This window comes from Triturus cristatus, chromosome 6 (genome assembly GCF_964204655.1).
Source record: "Triturus cristatus chromosome 6, aTriCri1.1, whole genome shotgun sequence".
Taxonomy (NCBI): Eukaryota; Metazoa; Chordata; class Amphibia; order Caudata; family Salamandridae; genus Triturus; species Triturus cristatus.
Window position 1 is genome coordinate 1,928,276,317 of NC_140589.1, and position 21,911 is coordinate 1,928,298,227.

At 47.2% G+C, this 21,911-nt stretch overlaps 1 protein-coding gene across 2 annotated transcripts in view; it reads right to left on the reverse strand.

Annotated features, from left to right (window-relative positions):
* LOC146822508 (uncharacterized) overlaps positions 1-21,911 on the reverse strand; it is a 698,810-nt gene that overhangs the window by 55,731 nt on the left and 621,168 nt on the right. For both annotated transcript variants that reach the window (XM_085613620.1, XM_085613621.1), the window contains exon 24: positions 15,298-15,468. In XM_085613620.1, the coding sequence (XP_085469746.1) occupies positions 15,298-15,468 (171 nt within the window). The remainder of the gene's footprint in view (positions 1-15,297; positions 15,469-21,911) is intronic.

The following is a 21,911-nucleotide window of genomic DNA, read 5'->3' on the forward strand; positions in this document are numbered from 1 at the left end:
CGGGGAGGGAGCAAGCCCTTCATGTGGCCTGTCCAACAGTCACTAAGGAATCTAAAAGGAAAGTGCTTCTTGCTGTGCTCACTATGGCGCCTGAAGAACACGTTGCTTACCTTGGGTCGCGCTCTTTCTGGTGGATTCACTATCTAACCACAGATTCCTTACCTTAGAATACTCCCCAGGCGCCGGACTAGATCTGGAAAATATTTCCATAGCGGTGCCCTTGTGCACCACTAGGTGGCATTGTGTGGCTCCGTGCTTCATTCCACATCATTGAGGGTCTGTGGAGTGGACTCAAACTAAAAAGTCGTGCAGGACCGAGCAGGAAAAATGTGCTTCCCGCCGGACCTGGCTGTCAGGGCGTTAGTGCTTTGCAAACGTGCCCATGTGACAGTCTGGCAAGTGTCAAGGACAGGCACCCTGTGAAGCAGGAGGTGTATATATGAGCAAGACAGTTATCAGCTGACAAAAGATAGGTGGATCTGAAGGAGTAAGATAGGAGGAGTGAAGAGCTAGAGGAGGGGAGTAAAGAGATAAAAAGGGGATAGAAAATAATTGGCTTTGTGACATAAAATGAGTAGCTCAGGCAAAGTAATCTAAGTTATAGGAAAGTACAAATAAGTAAAGAGAGCTAGAGCAGCGCGATAAAGAGAGATATATCTGTGGACGCAAAGATGCTTGGAGTAGGGAAGTAATGATGGGTACAACACATGTGTAAAGTGGGCTAGAGTAGGGGATCATAGTGGGGAAGAGAAAAGGGGCAGGGCAGTGGAGTAAAGAGAAGTAGAACAGGGAAATTTAAGAGGGGTTGAACTGTAGGAGTAAAGAAGGATGAAGCAGAGAAAGCAAAGATGGGTAGATTAGAGGGACGATGGGCAGATTAAAGAATGTAAAAATGGATAGGTTACAGGGGATACTGATGAGGAGTGCAGGGGTGTAATGATGATTAGATGAGTAAAGATACAAGGTGGAGGAGGGCAGGAAAAATAAGAGAAGAAGGGGAGTAAAGATAGGTAGATTGAGGAGTGAAGAGGAAGAGCAAAGAGGCAAAGCAGGGGGACAGGGTGTGTAATATGATATGTTATGTTATTTTATGTGAGGTTATGCTTTGTTAAATGGATTTCAAGAGTGCGGCTTATCACCCTGTAGGTTTTCCAGGTTCTAGAGCAGGGGTATAGGCTGAGTCCAACTAGTCCAAGAGGTAGCTCTTTAACATCTTGTGGAATTCAAGAAATTAGGAGGACGTCCTGATGTGTAGAGTGAAATCATTCCAGGTTTTGGATGCGATGTAGGAGAATGCCAGGCCACCCATTCTGCTTTTGCGGATACAGGGGCTGAGTGCGAGTGAGAGTGAGGCTGTGTGCAGGTGTCTGGTGGGTTGGTGGAAGTGAAGATGGTTGTGAAGGTATGCAGGTCCTATGTTGTGCAGTGCCTTGTATAGGTGTATGTGAGGAGTTTGAATTGGTGTAGTTTCTTTATGGGAAGCCAGTGGAGCTCTCTGAGATATGGTGTGATGCGTGTGTATTGTGGGAGGTCTGGGATGGATCTTTCTGCTGCGTTCTGGATGGTCTGGAGTTGGTGGAGGTGGTTGGAGATTATGGTGTGGAGTACGTTGCAGTAGTCTAGTCTGCTTGTCATAAGGGCTGGTGTGATGGTGATTCTGTTTTTTTCTGGGAATACCTTTGAAGATTTTGTAGAGCATGCGAAGTATGTGAAAGCAGAAGGAGCTAACTGCGTTGATCTGTGATGCTATGTTGAGTTTGCCATTGAGGATGATTCCCTGGTTTCTTGCATGGTTGGTTTGTGTGGTTGTGGGTCCAAGCTCTGAAGGCCACCAGGTGGAGTCCCAGGGGGAGTTCCTGTTCCCAAATACCAACTCTTCTGTCTTGGCAGAGATGACTTTCAGGCAATTGGCTTTCATCCACTCTGCTACGTTGATCATGCATTCGACAAAGTTGGTTTTAGAGGTGGTGGACTTGTCAGACATTGATAGGATGAGTTGAGTGTCATTCACGTAGGAAATGATGGAAATAACATGTGCTCTGATGACATTGGCGAGATAAGCCATATAAATGTTGAGCAATGTTGAGCTGAGTGATGAACCCTGGGGAACTCCACAGACCAAGTTCTTGGGTTCTGATGTTTAGGCTGGTAGTCTGACTATTTTTGTTCTCCCTGTGAGGAAGGAGCATTTCCAGTTGAGGGCCAGTCCACAGATGCCTGCGTCATGCAGTCTTATGATGAGGACAGAGTGTAATTCTGTATCAAAAGCAGCTGAGAGGTCGAGCAGGCTGAGGGTAGTGGTACGGTGGGGTCCAGTACGGTGCAGATCTCGTCCATGGCTACAATGAGTGCTGTTTCTGTGCAGTTGTTGCTTCAATAACCTGTCTGGGTGTGATTGAGTAGGTTGTGGAGTTTGAGGTGGTTAGTGAGTTGTTTGTTGATTGTCTTTTCTATCACTTTGAGGTTCCGTGTGGGACGGAACGACACTTTTGAGTGGTGACGAATATGGATGAGTTGGGTATCTACGAACCGCAAATGACGAGTACAGTGGGTGTACGCAGTTTCGCTACGCAACCACATATGGTTCGTCTTATTTTAGGGTTTATTCATCTGAACCCTCGGGTTCCATTTTAGATACGGCATCCATTTTGTTTCTTGCCCTCAAGTAGCCAGCGGACGGACTTTTGTCCGCTTCGTGACCCTGGGACTCTCAAGCTTACGCGAGAGACACGTGTTCCTTTGAGTATGACTTTTATGATGAGGGAAATGACACGACGAAGGCAGATGGCCCCGCTTGAGGCTCATCTTGCCGTGCCGGTCTATTGTTTCAGCCATGCATACATTAGACACAGTATCTCTGATCCCGTTATCAAGTTTCCTTTATTACTCTTAACACTCTTCTTTAACCTGTTCTGCATCCTTGTTCCCCCTTTGCATCTGTTTTTGTCCCTTCTCCTAATGGGTTTACGATCAGGATGGAATGTGTTTTATATGCCTTTACAGTTGGGAACTGGCAATACTGTGGTAATCATGTTCCGGCCTCTTGAAACATGAACGCGACCCTTTTTGAAGTTTATTGTGGGAACTGAGTTGTAATCTTTGTTCACTATATTGGGCTATGGGAAAAACGTGTATAAAAGGAGCGATCCACTTTTGCAAATTGAAGCAGTCTCCGAGAACCTACACGCTGTGTACTTCTTGTGACCTCTGTATCCCTGCAGTAAAATAAACGCTGAACTCTGACGCCGCTGGAAGTGTCCCGTGTCTCTGTGTTTGGTACGCCAGAACAGGTAACCCACAAAGGTTTCAGGTGTTGTTCCCTGGCACCGCTGGGTCTTAGAAAAACCCAGTCCTTCAGTTGGCGCCCAACGTGGGGCGACATCAGCGGTACCGGTCCAAAGCCCGACGATCGTGAGGAACTTCGTGTGAAATCTCCGAGGGAAGGTGCACCCCGCTTCATCGATCCAGTTGTCGAAATAAGTGGCCCGACGTCTTTTCCCGCGAAGATCCCCGCCTCCTGACGGCTGCGACGGACTGATGCCCTGACTGTCGACCTGTTTTTGGCGCCTGGTGTAGTCCTTTGTACGGCGAGACGATAGACGGGCCTTCCTGGTGACGCCATCGTTCTTTCAGTTAAGTATTTGTGGGTCGCTCCCTGTGTTCCTTTGTTGTTTACATGGTACCATAGCATTTGTGGTTCTTAGTTGTTGGGTTTTATTTGACGATTGCAATTGCCAAAAACCGAGGGTCTCGCAAACTTTTTGCGAGGATATCGTAAATTCGATAGCCCTTGAAGTTTGTAAACTCGGTTAGTGTGCGCGATGCCTAGCCGTAGTACTTTGTTTGGGTTTCTTAAATGTTGCAGAATGGATTCCCGGCTGGAGGATTCATGCCCGATACCTCCGGTTGGAACTCCGATTTATGAGCTCTACAGTCGCCATGGCGTAGGTCCTATCGTGTATAATGAATATTGGGTCCGCTACACTAAAAATGATGGCGTTCTTAGTTGGCCATCTCATGGTAGTTTTGAAACTGCCGTTTTAGATAATTTGGAAGCTAAACTGTTTAAAAGGAAGGCTAGGCCGGCCATGTTTGATTCCTTTCGGTTGTGGCGGAAAGAGGCCAAGCAGAAAGAAATCAAGCAGAGTAAGAAAAGTAAAAGAGAAGGCGTTATCGCGGTGATGCGAGATGCTGAACAGTATCAGCGAGACAAAGATGAGAAAGAGCAGGAAGTTAGTGCTCGACTTCATCATATGGCGGTGGATAAGTGTTATCCGGCGCTACCGCCTAACAACGATAAGCCAGGAGAAGAAGCGGCAGAGGATTCGCTATTGTCTTATCTGTTGAAATCACCACCCCCTTATGCTCCCGATACTCTGGGTCCTGTGATTCTACCTCTTCCTCCACCTGCTGTTTTGGCGGCTGCTGGTCAGCCCGCTGTTCCTCCCGCTCTCCCGAATCCCCTTGTGCCACAGATCGTTCCTCCTCTTTTACCGGCTTCTCTTCTTACTGTGCCTTTTCAAGTCCCTCCTCAGTCTGTTGTTCCTGTTACTCCTGGTGCCGCGTCAACTTCTATTGCCTCTACCCCTACTGTTGCCGCGCCTGGATCTTCTTCCTCTTCTCCTTCTGTTCGTAGTCGTCTCTTGACTGCTGTTGCTTCTCTTTATTCTCCGCTTTTTGGGCCAATACTCGGCTCGACTCTTTCGGACGTCGCTCAGAGGCGCAGCCAGCTTCCTGACGATAGAGAGCGCGAATCGCTGGTAAAAATGGCACGTAAATGGATTCGTAATCCTGTTAAATATCCTTCACGTGTAGTGTTTGACACATTTTCTCAGTTTAATGCGCCCACTCAACGATTCGTGTTTGAGGAATTGTGTAAATCGTTGAAGGAGGAGTGGGATGACGATGGGGTAGATACTGTACCGTGTGAGGTTTCTGAGCTCCAGCATCGGTTCACAACTGGTGTGATTGTAGGTGACAAAGTTCGAGAAGCTCTAGAACGTTTATTATCCTTTCGATGTACAGTGCAACCTCGAGCATTGTTTAAGGAGGAGACGGCAGCATGGATGGCGCAACCTGGTCAATATCCGATGCGGGAAGTTCCCCCCGTATGGATGCCAGGCGATCCTAATGCTAACCCTCCTGTCCCAGGCCGTTTTCAGAGAGTGTGGATACACCTCCCTTGGAAGAGATCGGAAGTCTTACAGGTGAAGCAAACTTTGCCTGATCCCCGTAAAAATCCAGCAGGTTATTATAAGGAGTTGTCCCAATTGGTGGATGCTACTGTTATGAATCTAGCTGATATTGATATGTTGTTCGGCAATGTAGTGCCTCAGCCGATTTGGGCGAAAATTCGTCACGAGAATCACGTGGCTGAGTTAGGCGGTGACTGGGCTGCCCTTACAGCGGCAGACGCTCAGCAAGTCGGTGGGGCTAAGCCTGAGCAGCTTATTGTGGCATTGCCCCAGAGGATTATTACCCTCATGAAAACGCTTATGCCAGCGATGCGTGTTAATTGGGACAAGCTGTCCGCGTGCAAGCAAAAGAGGGATGAAAGCATCTCCGACTTCTTTACGAGATTTGAGGAAGCATTTGTCGATCATAGTGGCCAGGACATGGGCTCAGAGGGTGGTCAGCGGCTGTTTGTTGATAAGTTTGTGTCGAACTTGTTGCCCGAACTTAGTAATAAGTTGAAAAATTCTGAGAGTTCGTGGGCCGTTTCTACCACTGCTCAAATATTGGCTACGGCCCAATATTACGAAAATAGGGAAAAGGAGGAAAGTGAACGTGCAGATAAGAAAACAAAGGATCTTAAAACTAAGGTCTTATTGCAGCAAGCGTATCCTTCGCGCTCGAATTTTAATGATTCACAACAGCCAAATAGATCGCAATCACAGTTCTCTAGATCGCAGATGCGAAATGACTCTCCCGCACCCCGTTTTGTGTTGGGATACAATCAATGTGCGTACTGTCGAGGGGAGGGCCACTTGAAGTTTAATTGTCCGGTTCTCCGTGATAGAAATAATGGTGTGTCTGCTCGAGGAGGACGTGGTGGTCCTCAGCAAGCTTCACGTGGTAGAGGTCGTGGAGTTACTCAGAGTCAGGCCGAGCGTTTTGCCACTTCCTCAGACTCACAGAATTGTTTCGATCGACGTGAACCTTCGTCCGGTAGATCTGCACAGTATCATGTGGATGACTGTTACGTCGAGCGTGATGTTGATATGGATGGTATCTACTAGGACAGCCATAGACGAAGGAAGGGAGAAGTATCAGTTCCGGTTGATCAGAGAGGGCCTTATGTTGACGTAGCTACATTGGGTATCGTTGAGCCTTTTCTGTTGGACACTGGTGCAGCAAAAAGTTCCATTATGCATTCGAAACTCCCTGGCGCGCCCTTGTCTGGCTTAACGAATGTTTCCGTTGGATTCTCTGGCGCCCCCGTTAGCAATCCAGTCTCTAGCCCCTTGCCACTTACGATTGGGTCTCATGAGCTCGAAGCTCCTTTGATTTTGACTACTGGTTGTGGTGAGAATCTTTTGGGTTTGGATTTGTTGAAGAGGTTACATGCGACTTTGTATTGCTCTCCTACGGGTGTGGAGCTTACGTTGGGGGAGAATGTGATTTCCCCTATGTATTTGTCGATCGATAAGCTCCCACCGGAATTGAGTTCTCTTCCAGCTTCTTTGTGGGCAACAGGTCCCAATGATGTGGGCCTGTTGGATATCCCACCTTATGTTGTTCAATTGAAAGTTGATGCGCGCTTACCACGCATACCACAGTATCGAATTTCTCTTGATGGTGAACGGGCACTATTAGCGATCATTTACGATCTGATCGGTAAAGATGTTATCGAGGAGACACGAGGTAACGTGTGTAATAGTCCCGTGTTGCCTATTCTGAAACGAACAGATCCGTCCAAGCCTCCCGTGTACCGTCTAGTTATCGACTTACGGGAAGTCAATAAAATTGTTGTCCCACAGTTTCCTGTGGTTCCAGATATTACGGCTTTACTGACTCTGATTCCAGCCTCTGCATCATGGTTCTCGGTAATAGATCTTAAGAATGCGTTCTTTAGCATTCCGATTGCTGAGGAAAGTCGTGACTTGTTCGGATTTTCGTTAGGAGGTCGCAGTTTCCGGTTCAAACGCGCACCTCAAGGCTATTGTGAGAGTCCATCGATCTACAGCCAAGCTCTTAAAAGTCAACTAGATGCGTTTGTGTTACCGACTGGTGCGGCTTTGATTCAGTACGTTGACGATCTGTTGGTAGCCGCAGATACTGAACAAATTTGCAAGACTGCTACTGTGTCACTGTTGCAGCATCTCTGTGACTTACACCACAAAGTGTCACCTTCTAAATTGCAATATTGTTGTCAAGAAGTTACCTACTTAGGTCACTTATTGTCAAAGGCGGGAAGAAGGTTGACCCCTGAAAGAATCGCAGCAATTGCTCGAATGACTGTGCCAACAACTCAGAGAGATGTGCGTGCCTTTTTGGGTATCACGTCGTACTGCAGACAGTGGATTCCGAATTTTTCACTGTTAGCGAAGCCATTGATAGCTCTCACGTGCAAGGATGTTTCGACTCCTTTGCCGTGGACGGAGGAATGTCAGAAAAGTTTTTCTGAACTACGTGATGCGCTGTGTTCGGCTCCCGTGTTAGGTACTCCTGATTATAGTAAGCCATTCACATTATACGTTCACGAGAGGGAAGGTTGTGCGTTGAGTGTTTTAACGCAACAATTTGGTGACAAGCAGCGCCCGTGTGCATATTTTTCCTCGACCTTAGACCCGGTAGCTAGAGCATTGCCAAGTTGCTTGAGGGCGACAGCGGCAGCAGCGGCGTCTATACGACAGTCCGCAGGTCATGTTATGGATAATATGCTCATGGTGATGGTTCCGCATGCAGTTGATACTCTCTTGAATCGGACAAAGACTCAACATCTGACGAGTGCAAGGTTGTCTGGGTACGAGCTGACCCTTTTGGCAAGTCATATACAGATCAAACGTTGTAATGTACTGAATCCAGCGACATTGTTGCCGATTAATATGGAATCAGATGATGTGCCACCACATGATTGTTATTTACGAACTGAGGAGGAAACAAAAGGTCGTGTGGACCTGAAAAACACTCCCTTGCCAGATCCCGATGGTACCTTGTATGTGGATGGGTCGTGCTTTAAGTTGCCGAATGGTGATGTGACGACTGCGTATGCTGTAGTAACGTTGAGCACGATTGTGGAAACTGCGAGATTGAATCAGAATTCAGCACAAGCTGCAGAGTTGGTCGCATTGACAAGAGCGTGCGTTTTGTCGAAAGGAAAGCGAGTGAATGTGTTTACCGACAGTCAATATGCCTTCGGTGTTGCGCATAACTTTGGAAGATTGTGGAGAGAAAGAGGATTTATGACATCGCATGGTACGAAGATCCAGCATGGACAGCTCGTGAATGACCTTTTGGATGCTCTCACACTGCCTAAACAAGTGGCAATTGTTAAATGTAGTGCACATCGGAAAGTGACGGACGACGTCGGTCGTGGTAATGCATTTGCGGATGAGATTGCTAAGGAAACGGCTAAGGATCTTGCGACCCGAATGTATGTCACGAGTTCAGCAAGGTGGTCGACAGAGACTGGTATGTGTGAAAACACTATTGAGAGTGTGAAAGCAATTCAGAACGAGGCTACCAAAGCTGAGAAGACTAAGTGGAAAGAAAGTACGGGAAAGTTGGATATGTATGGATGTTGGGTCGACCTGACGGAATGTCAGAGGTGGATGTTACCAGATGCGTATGTATTAGCTGTTGTGACGATGGCTCATGGGTTGGCACATATCAGTGCGAAAGGCATATGTAGGTTCTTGTCCCCTGTATGGAGAAATGAGGGTATTGCAAAATGTGCCGAGAGAGTGGTTAAGAATTGTATGGTGTGTTTGATGCACAATCCTGGCAAGGGTACCCCCACTCCACCTGGTAATTTTGCTCCTCCTGTTTGTCCCTTTGAGGTTATCCAGCTGGACTTTATCCATATGGAGAGATGCAATAACCTAAAGTATGTTTTGGTTGTGGTTTGTGCGTTTTCCAGATGGATTGAGGCCTATCCTCTTAAGGATAACACTGCCCTGTCCACAGCAAAAATCCTGCTGAAGGAATACTTTCCTCGGTACGGAATGCCACGGATTGTATGGTCGGATAATGGGAGTGAGTTTGTGGGAAGTGTAATGCAGAGTGTGTGTAAGGGCCTTGGAATTTGTCAGAAATTCCATAGTGCTAATCATCCTCAGGCAGCGGGTTTGGTTGAAGGGTACAATGGTACCCTGAAACTGAAACTCGCCAAGATTCAAGCTACGACCGGTCTATCATGGCCTGATGCCTTGCCTCTGGCCCTCCTATCGACCAGAGCGACCGTACACTCTCGAGTAGGGCTTAGCCCATATGAGATTGTGTTCGGCCGCCCTGCGAATATTTGGGGGGTTCCGAGACCAAGGGCCTTTGATAGTCTTGAGTATCCAATGTTAATTGATTACTTGCATGATTTGACCACTAAACTACGGTTAATCCATCAACAGGTCTTTGAAGCTCTACCGGCGCAGACAGAGGGTCCTGGACACCAGCTCCGGCCAGGAGACTGGGTTGTTACCCGAAACTTTGGTCGAAAGCGTAACTTGGAGCCAAGATTCGTAGGACCCTTCCAAGTTTTATTGACGACGAGGACTGCGGTTCGACTGGAGGGCAGGAAGAATTGGGTACACGCCAGTCACACGAAGAAGGTGCCGATCCCCTTACCAACGGACGGTTGGGTGAGGACTGGGATTTCGGCAACAGAAACTGAGACTCCTTTGCGCTTTGTGCCGTTTAGTGATGCTCAACCGGTGGGGAGTGAATTGTCACTGTCAAACCCACATGTGGAGTCATCGGTAGCAGAGAACCCAAGGTCTGACTCGTTGTCCACTTCATCGAACACTGTTGCGCCAGCTGAACAATTGTTTGTAGAGCAAACTCAACCTGGAAGAAGCCGATATTTTCTTCGTTCAAGGACTAATAAAAATTAGTTATGTATATTTGTTTTTTTTTTGATGTTATGAACATTATGGACAATTATATCCTTTCTTTTTGAGTTTTTTGTGCTATCCCGTGGCTAAGAGATTTGTGATTCGAGGAAACCTCTCCATCCGGGTCACCGTAGGGCCGTGCGGGTACTCCTTTCTGTTTAGCAGGTTTCTGACGCTAGGTCGGTTACTTTTGTCGATTCCTGGGAACTCCTGGGGATTGATAATCGCTTCTCAGAACGAAGTGCGTCAAGTACGTCACGGACGGTTTGTAGAGGATGGCATTCTCTAAGCTATTGGAAGCAGAAAGGATGTCGGCGCAGAGATCAGAATTAAGAAAAGTTGTATGTACAAAATGTTTTTTGTTTCAGGTGTTCCTATTGTTCCTGATCGTATCTATGTTACTGGTGGGTGGAGTATATTTTGGAGCACAGTTGTTATTACCCCCTGTTTCACCTACTCTTTCTCCTAAACTAAGCTCCCTCACCACTGTTTCCCCACATTCTTTTCATCCTCTGCCTCAACATGAACAGGTTAGACGTGCGGAGTTCATGAACAACTCCTTTGTTCAACTTCTACATCAGCATCAGTTGGTGATGAACACTACCAATTGTTGGGTGTGTGGGTTAATGCCACATACCATGGATAGGGGTATTCCGTATTTGGTTCTTCCCTACAGCGCCTAGGGTTCGGCTCGAGCATTCCAAACTATGTTCCGTAGTGCACTAGATTCTTACCCCAGTCGAGAGCCACGTTCTGCCAATTTTGGTCCTGGGCCGTATCACAAACCTTTGGCGATAGCGATAGCGGATTTAGATAGAGATGTTTTTGATGCATCGCTTATCCCAAGCGAGGAGGTACAGGCTTATAAGGATCTGAGCGAGGCTGAGTATAGTACGTCAGTGGGTGATAGACAGCTTAAGAGCTCGTCCCCAATATGGATTGTACCACACCTCGGTAATTTTTGCTTGAAAGGTTTGGGTCGAAATCCGAGAGCACAACTTGGGAACAGTGCTTGCACCGACACGTATGTTCTGCCGATGCTCTCTTCCCCTGTTTTTCTGACTGCCAAGGGCACCTATTTTGTATGTTATGAACGCGCATATACATGGTTACCCCGTGATTTTTCGGGTACCTGTTATATTGCGAATCTTTTACCACCGACTTTCACAGTTGCCTCAGATTATCACAAAACTAGAGTTGTGAGAGGTGTTATTAGCAAAGAGGATACTGCCGGTCAAGAAGCAGGAGACTTCTTTAAGGGTTTCTTGCCGTTTTGGGGACCTATGGTTAATAGTAGGAACTTAAGACAATTGACACGGGTAGTAGAGTCGACTGCTAATATTACTGCAAGTGCCCTTGGTAATCTCACAGCTGAACTTCAGGCGGATAGACTCATGACGTTACAGAACCGTATGGTTCTAGATGTCGTTCTCGCAGATAGAGGTGGTGTGTGTAAAGTTATCCATTCAAGTTGTTGCATTTTTATTCCTGACAATGCTCCAACTGTCTACCAAGCCATCTCGAAGTTGCACAAGATCTCCGAGTCCATACACGTGGACGAAGGTAATTGGACGCTTCTAGGATGGTTTTGGGGCCTGATGTCAACTTGGGGTTGGAAGATTCTGATGATCGTAGGGGTTGTTGTAATGTTTCTGTTCACGTGTTGTCTCTGTGTACAGTGTGGTCCTGCCTTATGTGGCCTATGTGCTACAACGTGTATAAGACGACCATCTGTTACCAAGGAGACGTTGATGAATAGAATGATGTTCCAGCAGCAACTGAACGACCTGATGAATATTGAAGTAGATTCTGATCTTGACTAGTGCTTGCCTACATGAGGGCAAAAGGAGCGTCTGAGGTTCCGTGTGGGACGGAACGACACTTTTGAGTGGTGACGAATATGGATGAGTTGGGTATCTACGAACCGCAAATGACGAGTACAGTGGGTGTACGCAGTTTCGCTACGCAACCACATATGGTTCGTCTTATTTTAGGGTTTATTCATCTGAACCCTCGGGTTCCATTTTAGATACGGCATCCATTTTGTTTCTTGCCCTCAAGTAGCCAGCGGACGGACTTTTGTCCGCTTCGTGACCCTGGGACTCTCAAGCTTACGCGAGAGACACGTGTTCCTTTGAGTATGACTTTTATGATGAGGGAAATGACACGACGAAGGCAGATGGCCCCGCTTGAGGCTCATCTTGCCGTGCCGGTCTATTGTTTCAGCCATGCATACATTAGACACAGTATCTCTGATCCCGTTATCAAGTTTCCTTTATTACTCTTAACACTCTTCTTTAACCTGTTGTGCATCCTTGTTCCCCCTTTGCATCTGTTTTTGTCCCTTCTCCTAATGGGTTTACGATCAGGATGGAATGTTTTTTATATGCCTTTACAGTTGGGAACTGGCAATACTGTGGTAATCATGTTCCGGCCTCTTGAAACATGAACGCGACCCTTTTTGAAGTTTATTGTGGGAACTGAGTTGTAATCTTTGTTCACTATATTGGGCTATGGGAAAAACGTGTATAAAAGGAGCGATCCACTTTTGCAAATTGAAGCAGTCTCCGAGAACCTACACGCTGTGTACTTCTTGTGACCTCTGTATCCCTGCAGTAAAATAAACGCTGAACTCTGACGCCGCTGGAAGTGTCCCGTGTCTCTGTGTTTGGTACGCCAGAACAGGTAACCCACGAAGGTTTCAGGTGTTGTTCCCTGGCACCGCTGGGTCTTAGAAAAACCCAGTCCTTCAACTTTTGATGGGCACGGGAGCAGGAAGATTGACTGAACTTGATCATCTCGCTATGGTCGGCAGATGTTTTTTTCAGGAGGGCGGTGACTGTTGCGTGTTTACAGTCTTTGGGGAACGTGGCCTCTGGGGTGGTAAATTCTTTGGCAATAGAGAACATCTCTTTGCAGCTGTTGGAGCTTGCCACAATTGTTCAGTAAGGGCTCTTCTCTTAGTATCTCACATGAGATGGTGAAAGTGCCTGAGCGCATCCTTGTACACAGCTGAGGCATCAGCTTCATGGTTGGCTCTCCATTTTCTTTCCAGCTGTTTGCAGTGTTGTTTGGTATCCCAGAGTGTGTTTGTATACCAGTTGGCTTGTTTCTGTGTTGTCTATGGAGTTTGGTGGGTGCGAGTGAGTCTACACAGGTATTGATCCATTGATTGAAGTTAGTGATACTCTTATCTACGTTGACGGTGGTGTTAGATGCATCCATTTCAAGAGTGTTGCACCAGTACGATTCTTATATTTGGTTCCAGTTTCAGAAGGGCAGATTGATTCTCATGGGTAGTTTGGCTTGTGGTGTAGAGATTTGGAAGTGCATGATGGAGTGATTGGTCCATATGAGAGTGAGCTGGAGTTTTATTTAATGTTGTTGCTGGTGGCAAAGATTGGATCCTGCGGTGTGTGTAGGATTAGTGACGAGCTGCAAGAGTCCAATGTTATTCGGACTCTCGAGGTGGTCTGTGGAGCAGCAGTCAGTGGGATCATCTAGGTGGAAGTTGAGGATTCATAGTAGTGTGAGCCCTTGGAGTTGATGGTGAAGGGAGTGATTGAAGTCTGAGAGGAGGTTGCTGAAGCTGGTTCGTGGTCCGGGTTGGTGTGTATGCTTGGATACCTTTCAAGGTGAAGCTGCCATTTGCTTGAAGGCTAAAGTGCATGCATTCCATGAAGGGGCTGTCTTAATCTGTGGTTGTGGACCATCTGATGGTGTCTTGTAGATAATTGCAAGTCCATCTCCGGTTTGTGAAGACGGTCTTATTGTACAATTTTGAATCCTGCCCGGATGGCCTCTCTGATGTCGGGAGACAACGTTGGGTTCAGCATGGTTTACGTTCTAAAGAGGAGGTCTGATGCTCTGTTGCTAAGGAGGTCCTGAATGTCAATGGCATGTTTGCTGAGTAAGCAGGTGTTGAGTAGCATGCATGTGAGTGTTTACTGGGATTGTGGTGTGGCTTGTTGTGAGGTGATAGTCTGGGTGGGCTTGCGGCTGTGTAAGTGCAGGGGGTGTGTGGAGGTGAGACGCTGCAAGTGAAGTGGCAGGAGAAGTATGAGAAGGGTCCTACCCTGCTGAGTGGGGTGAAACAGCAGCAGAGGGTTGTTAGGCATCTTGGATTGAGCGAACGGAGGGTAGCTGCTGTGTAGCGGTGGGGGCCACACAGACCAGGGGTTGTGGCACCGGAGTCCAGGCTCAGACAGGACCAGATGGACTTGCCTTTGGTATGCCACTGAAACGGTCTCACAATGGCTGCCATTAAGTTGGTCCTGGGAGGGGGGAGACGTGCTGGGACAGTGGGCAGAGCTACAACGGACAGTAGGAAGACTCAGGAAAAAGCAAGAAGACAAGGGAAAGCAGGAAAGTGACAGGGAGAGGCAGGAGGGGGGAAGAGAAAGTTCTGTGGGGGCCTGAAGGAGAAAGCAGTGCAATAGAGGAGAGAAACAGCACAAGAGGTAAACAGAGGCTGTAGGCACAAACACAAGAGTAAAAAGGCCCAAGGAGAGAGCAGAGAATGAGGAAAACAGCTTGAGAGAGGGCTGAAGGCTCAGAAAGAGGTGAGAAAGAGAGGCAAAGACAGAAAGAGAGCCTGAGAGATTGTGCAAGGAAAGCAAGTGAGAGAGAGAGAGATAGGAAGCTGCAGAAAGAGCAAGGCAGGGTCGTGAGGCTCAAGGATCGGTTCAGAAGGGCCTAGACTGGTTGGAGGACCAGTTGCAGGTGAGTGGAGGGGGAGCAGGGGCTCAGCATACAAAATACAAAATAATGGCAAACGCAAATACGAAATACAAAATAAAAAACAGCTCCCTCAAGTCAGCAGTGGAAAGATACAACTCTTCCAATAATAACCCTGTGAGGTCGAAGAGCTAATGAGCAGGCAAAAACAGTTTGGGGAGGAAAACCATAGACTCAGGAGGAAATCACCAAGACATCCAATCATGAGCAAGGGGTTGGTCCAGAGCCCACTCGAAATGCATGTGATGTGTTGGAAACAGTAGAGCTGCCTACATACAGCTAAATCTGTCTGTAGCCAAGACCTAAAAAAGGGATGAAAAGAACCTGCAACAGTAAGACAAAGAGATGGGATGTGTAGGGTGGTGGAGGAAAGGGCCACAAGGTGGGATAGGGGGGGCCGGATATTCAGCACATCAGCATTTAAAAGCACCAGAAGCTGGTTTTTAGAAAAAGTGTAGACCCCAATTAAGTACTCAGGACAGGTAACAGTGCATACAAACAGATGACTTACTCCAGTTTTTCCAGCCTGCAGCTCGGGTGCTTCAGCCCCTCACAGAGATGCTTAAGCCCAATATCCCCCAGTGCGTTGTAGCTTAATGTGAGCTCTTTGAGGGACCCACTGCTGCCAAGAACAGAGGCGAGGGCTGCACAGCAGGCGCCAGTGAGGGAGCACATCCACATCCTGCAGGAGACAAAGGAAACTGTGAGGGAACATGCCCGCAACCTGCATAAGACAAAGGAATGCATGAGAGAGCACACCAGCAACCTGCAGGAGACAAAGGAAACTGTGAGGGAACATATCTGCATGAGGAAAGCAGTGATGGAGCACACCTCCAACCTACAGCATACCTCCAACCTGCATGAGGAAAGCAGTGATGGAGCACACCTACAACCTGCAGCACACCTCCAACCTGCATGAGGAAAGCAGTGATGGAGCACATCTCCAACCTGCAGCACACCTCCAACCTGCAGCACACCTCTAACCTGCATGAGGAAAGCAGTGATGGAGCACACCTCCAACCTGCAGCACACCTCCAACCTGCATGAGGAAAGCAGTGATGGAGCACGCCTCCAACCTGCAGCACACCTCCAACCTGCATGAGGAAAGAAGTGATGGAGCACATCTCCAACCTGCAGCACACCTCCAACCTGCATGAGGAAAGCAGTGATGGAGCACATCTCCAACCTGCAGCACACCTCCAATCTGCATGAGGAAAGCAGTGATGGAGCACACCTCCAACCTGCAGCACACCTCCAACCTGCATGAGGAAAGCAGTGATGGAGCACACCTCCAACCTGCAGCACACCTCCAACCTGCATGAGGAAAGCAGTGATGGAGCACATCTCCAACCTGCAGCACACCTCCAAACTGCATGAGGAAAGCAGTGATGGAGCACATCTCCAACCTGCAGCACACCTCCAACCTGCATGAGGAAAACAGTGATGTAGCACATCTCCAACCTGCAGCACACCTCCAACCTGCATGAGGAAAGCAGTGATGGAGCACACCTCCAACATGCAGCACACCTCCAACCTGCATGAGGAAAGCAGTGATGGAGCACATCTCCAACCTGCAGCACACCCCCAACCTGCATGAGGAAAGCAGTGATGGAGCACACCTCCAACCTGCAGCACATCTCCAACCTGCAGCACACCTCCAAACTGCATGAGGAAAGCAGTGCTGGAGCACACCTCCAACCTGCAGCACACCTCCAACCTGCATGAGGAAAGCAGTGATGGAGCACACCTCCAACCTGCAGCACACCTCCAACCTGCATGAGGAAAGCAGTGATGGAGCACACCTCCAACCTGAAGCACACCTCCAACCTGCATGAGGAAAGCAGTGATGGAGCACATCTCCAACCTGCAGCACACCTCCAACCTGTGATGGAGCACATCTCTAACCTGTATGGAGCAAGCAGTGAGGGAGCACATCCACATCCTGCAGGAGACAAAGGAAACTGTGAGGGAACATATCTGCATGAGGAAAGCAGTGAGGGAGCACACCTCCAACCTGCAGCACACCTCCAACCTGCATGAGGAAAGCAGTGATGGAGCACATCTCCAATCTGCATGGAGCAAGGAGTGAGGGAAAACATACAAAATCTGCATGAAATAATTAGTGAGAGAGCACAGCCACATCCTGCATGAAGAAAGCAGTGAGGGAGCATACCCACAAACTGCATGAAAGAAACCTGAAGGGAGCACATCCACAATGTGCATGAAGGAAGCAGTGAGGTAGCATACCCACAAACTGAATAAAAGAAACCTGAAGGGAGTACATCCACAATGTGCATGAAGGAAGCAGTGAGGGAGCATACCCACAAACTGCTTGAAAAAAACCTGAAGGGAGCACATCCACAATGTGCATGAAGGAAGCTGTGAGGGAGCATACCCGCAATCTACATGAGACAAAGAAACCAGTGAGGGAGCACATCTGAAACCTACAGGAGACAATGGAACCTGTGAGGAACATATCCACAAGCTGCATGAAGAAAGCAGTGATGGACCACACCCGCAACCTGCATGAAAGAAGCAATGATGCAACAACCCACAACCTGCATGATAGAAGCAATGAGAGAGCACAGCCACATCCTGCATGAGGAAAGCAGCGATGCAGTACACCCACAAACTGCATGAAAGAACCAATCTTGCAACACACCTGCAACCTGCATAAATAAGCAATGATGCAGGACACCCACAACCTGCATGAAAGAAATGTGGAGGGAGCACATCCATAATCAGCATGAATGAATCAGTAACGGATCAGGCCCGCAATCTGCATGAAGAAAGCAGTGCTGCAGCGCACCTGCATCCCACATGAAAGTAGCAATGAGGGAGCACACCCACAACCTACATGAATGAAACGTGGAGGGAGCTCATCCACAATCTGCATGAAGGAAGCAGTGAGGGGGCACACCCACAATCTGCATGTATGATCCAATGATGCAGCACACCTATAACCTACATGGAAGCAACGCAGAGGGAGCACATCCACAATCTGTATGAAGAAAGCAGTGAGGGAACACACATGCAATCTGCATGAAGAGCGTAGTGATGAAGTACACCCGCAACATGCATGAAAGAAACGTGGAGGGACCGCATCCACAATCTGCATGAAGGAAGCAGTGAAGGAGCATATCTACAATCTGTACAGGACGAAGGAACCACTGAGAGAGCACACACACTACCTGCACGAAAGAAGTAGTGATGGAGCACACATGCTACCTGCATGAAGGAAACAGTGAGAGAGCACAGATACAATATGCATGAAGGAAGCAGTGAGAGAGCAAATCCACAATCTGCATAGGACAAAGGAACCAGTGAGGGAGCCCACCTGCAATCTGCATGAAGAAAGCAGTGATTCAACACACCCGCAACCTGCATGAAAGAAAAGTGGAGGGAGAACAACCACAATCTGCATGAAGGAAGCAGTGAGGGAGCACATCCACATTCTGCATAAGACAAGACCAGTGATGTAGCACACCCACAATCTGCAGGAAGACAGCAGTGATGCAGCGCACAGAAAAGTTGAGGTAGCACATCCACAGTCTTATTGAAAGAAACATGAAGGGAACACATCCACAATCTGCATGAAGGAAACTGTGAGGGAGCACATTCACAATCTGCATGAATGAAACTGTGAGGGAGCACACCTGCAACCTCCATGAAGGAAGCAGTTAGGGAGCACACCCGCAACCTGAAGAGAACAAAGAAGCAGTGAATGAGCACGCCCACAACCTGCAGAGAACAAAGGAAGGAGTGAGAGCTTACACTGACAACTACAGATGACAAAGGAAGCAGTGAGAGCGTACACTCACAAGTACAGATGACAAAGGAAGCAGTGAGAGCGTACACTCACAACTACAGATGACAAAGGAAGCAGTGAGAGCGTACACTCACAACTACAGATGACAAAGGAAGCAGTGAGAGCGTACATTCACGACTACAGATGACAAAGGAAGCAGTGAGAGCATACACTCACAACTACAGATGGCATAGGAAGCAGTGAGAGCGTACACTCACAACTACAGGTGACAAAGGAAGCAGTGAGAGCGTACACTCACAACTACAGGTGACAAAAGAAGCAGTGATAGCGTACACTCACAACTACAGATGACAAAGGAAGCAGTGAGAGCGTACACTCACAACAACAGATGGCAAAGGAAGCAGTGATAGCATACGATCACAAATACAGACGGCAAAGGAAGCAGTGATCACGTACACTTTCAACCACAGATGTCAAAGGAAAGCAATGACAGCGTACACTCACAACCTGCAAAAAACAAAGAAAGCAGTGAGAGCTTACACTCACAACTATAGATGACAAAGGAAGCAGTGTGAGAGTAAACCTACAACCTGCAAAGAACAAAGGCAGCAGTCAGAGCGTACACTCATAACTACCGACGCCAATTGGAAGCAACGATCGTGTACACTCACAACTACAGATGGCAAAGGAAAGCAATGACAGCGTACACTCACAACTACAGATGACAAAGGAAAGCAGTGAGAGCGTACACTCACAACTACAGATGACAAAGGAAAGCAGTGAGAGCGTACACTCACAACTACAGATGACAAAGGAAAGAAGTGAGAGCGTACACTCACAACCTGAAAAGAACAAAGGGAGCAGTGAGAGCGTACACTCACAACTATAGATGGCAAAGGAAGCAGTGAGAGCATAAACCTACAACCTGAAAAGAACAAAGGGAGCAGTGAGAGCGTACACTCACAACTCCAGATGACAATGGGATCAGTGATAGCATACACTAACAACTCCAGAAGACAAAGGGAACAGTGAGAGCCTACACTCACAACTACAGACGACAAAGGGAGCAATGAGAGCATACTCTCACAACTCCCACGACAAAGGGAACAGTGACAGTGTACACTCACAGCTACAGACGACAAAGGCAGCAATGAGAGCATACACTCAGAACTCCAGAAGACAAGGGGAGCAGTGAGAGTGTTCACTCACAAATTCAGATGACAAAGGAAGCAGTGAGTGCATACACTCACAACTTCAGATGACAAAGGAAGCTGTGAGAGTGCGTACACTCACAACTCAAGATGACAAAGGAAGCACAAGAGAGTACACTCACAACTGCAAATGGCAAAGCAAGCAGTGAGAGCATACAAATAGAGATGACAAAGAAAGCAGTGAGAACGTACACTCAAAACTACAGACGATAAACTGAGTGTACACTCACAACTACAGATGACAAAGGGAACAGTGAGGAAGAACATCAGCAACCTGCAGAAGACAAAAGGAGCACTGAGAAACTATGCACACAACCTGCAGAAGACAAACGAACCAGTGAAAAAGCAGACACGGAATCTAAAGAAGACAGTGAAACCAGTGAGGGATCACACCCACAACCTGCAGAAGGCTAAGGAAACAGTGAGAGACCACACACCCAACAGTAGAAGACAAAGGAAGTAGTGATGGATCATACACACATGTAGAACCTAAGAAGCCCTCTATTACCAAACTCCCAACTTCTATCCTTAACATGAACCCTCTCTAGAGTCTGGCCTCAACTGTACTGATATCCTTCGTTGTCCCCCCCCCCCCCATATGACAATCAATTGCCGTATTCCCTTTATCCATCGCTCACTCCTTCTGCACCAAATATCAGCAGTACAATTCTTCCTTGTGTCTCAAAATTAGGGGAAACGGTGGTGTTGGGGAAGAAGAATGAATGGCTTAGTTGTGCTAAAAGGCTACAACAAAAGATCTATAGTCTACGCCAGCATGATTGTGAGCAATTGAATGATAAACATTGTGTAAAGGAATGAGTACTTGGTTAGGCACTGAAAGTACAGACTGTAAAGGGGTCAGACCACGAGCAGGAAGGGAACAGTGATGAAAGGTGGCTGAGAGCAGAAGTATATTACCTCCACTTTGCAGCCTCTAAATCTGGAGTCATTACATCGTGGAGTTAAGTAAATATAAGTTATGTACCCACTGCATGTTTATAACTCACATATTACATCTCTCATGACATGTTATATAACATATCGATGACTTCACTGATGATAGCTCAAATGACACCATTGATGTAATTCTGCTCAACTGCTTTTTCTGTATCGGAGAGCAAACATACAAATAGGAGTTAACATGCATTGTTAAGGTTCTGTGTCCTAAATTTGTAATGGAGTTTTATATTTCATTTAAATTAATATCAAATGATTAGTAAGATTAACATAATGTATTCTAAGTAAGTAAATTTGAGGTAAATGAGAATTTTTCAAAAGGATTATTTAGTATTTATAAGTGTAAATGTATTTGGATACATTTAACAAAATAGTTTCATATTTTTTTTTTTTAGCGGTTCTAAGGGTTTTTTAGTATTCAGGGATGGGTAGTATATTGGGGTAATTAAAGTATTTTAGGATTTGGGCTTGGTCTTGTATAAGGATAGTTAGTACTTTTTGAGATTCGGGGACAGGTAGATGCAGTAAGGGCAGTAAGGTGTGTTTAAGGTTCAGGGATAGGTAGAGCATGGTATAGTAGGGTCAGTTTAGGGTTCAGGGATAGGTAGAGCATGGGGCAGAAGGTGTCTTTAGGGTTCAGTGATAGGTAGAGCATGGGGCAGTAAGGTGTATTTAGGGTTCAGGGATAGGTAGAGCATGGGGCAGTAAGGTGTGTTGTGGGTTAGGGTTCAGGGATAGGTAGAGCTTGGGGCAGTACGGTGTGTTTATGGTTTAGGAATAGATAGAGCATGGGGCATTAAGATGTGTTTAGGGTTCAAGGATGGGTAGAGGTTACAGGTACTAAAGAATTTGAGGGCTCGGGAATGGGCATTGCCTAGAGATAGTAAGGGAAGTTTTAGCACTCAGGGATGGGCGGTGTATTGAGGTAGTAAGCGGTTTTTAGGTGTCAGGCACGGGTAGTGCACATGGGTAACAAGGAGATTTCAAGGTTCAAGGATGGACAATGCAAACTGAGTTGTTAGGGCCAGGGATGAGTAGTATATAGCGATAGAAAGGTGGTTAATCTGGTTCAGGGATGTCTATGAGACCATTGAGAGGTTTTAGGTGTCAGGCATGGGCACTAGGGAGATTATAAGTGTCCAATAGCAAAATCTTGTGGGTGAGTAAGGGTGTGTGTATGTGTGTGGG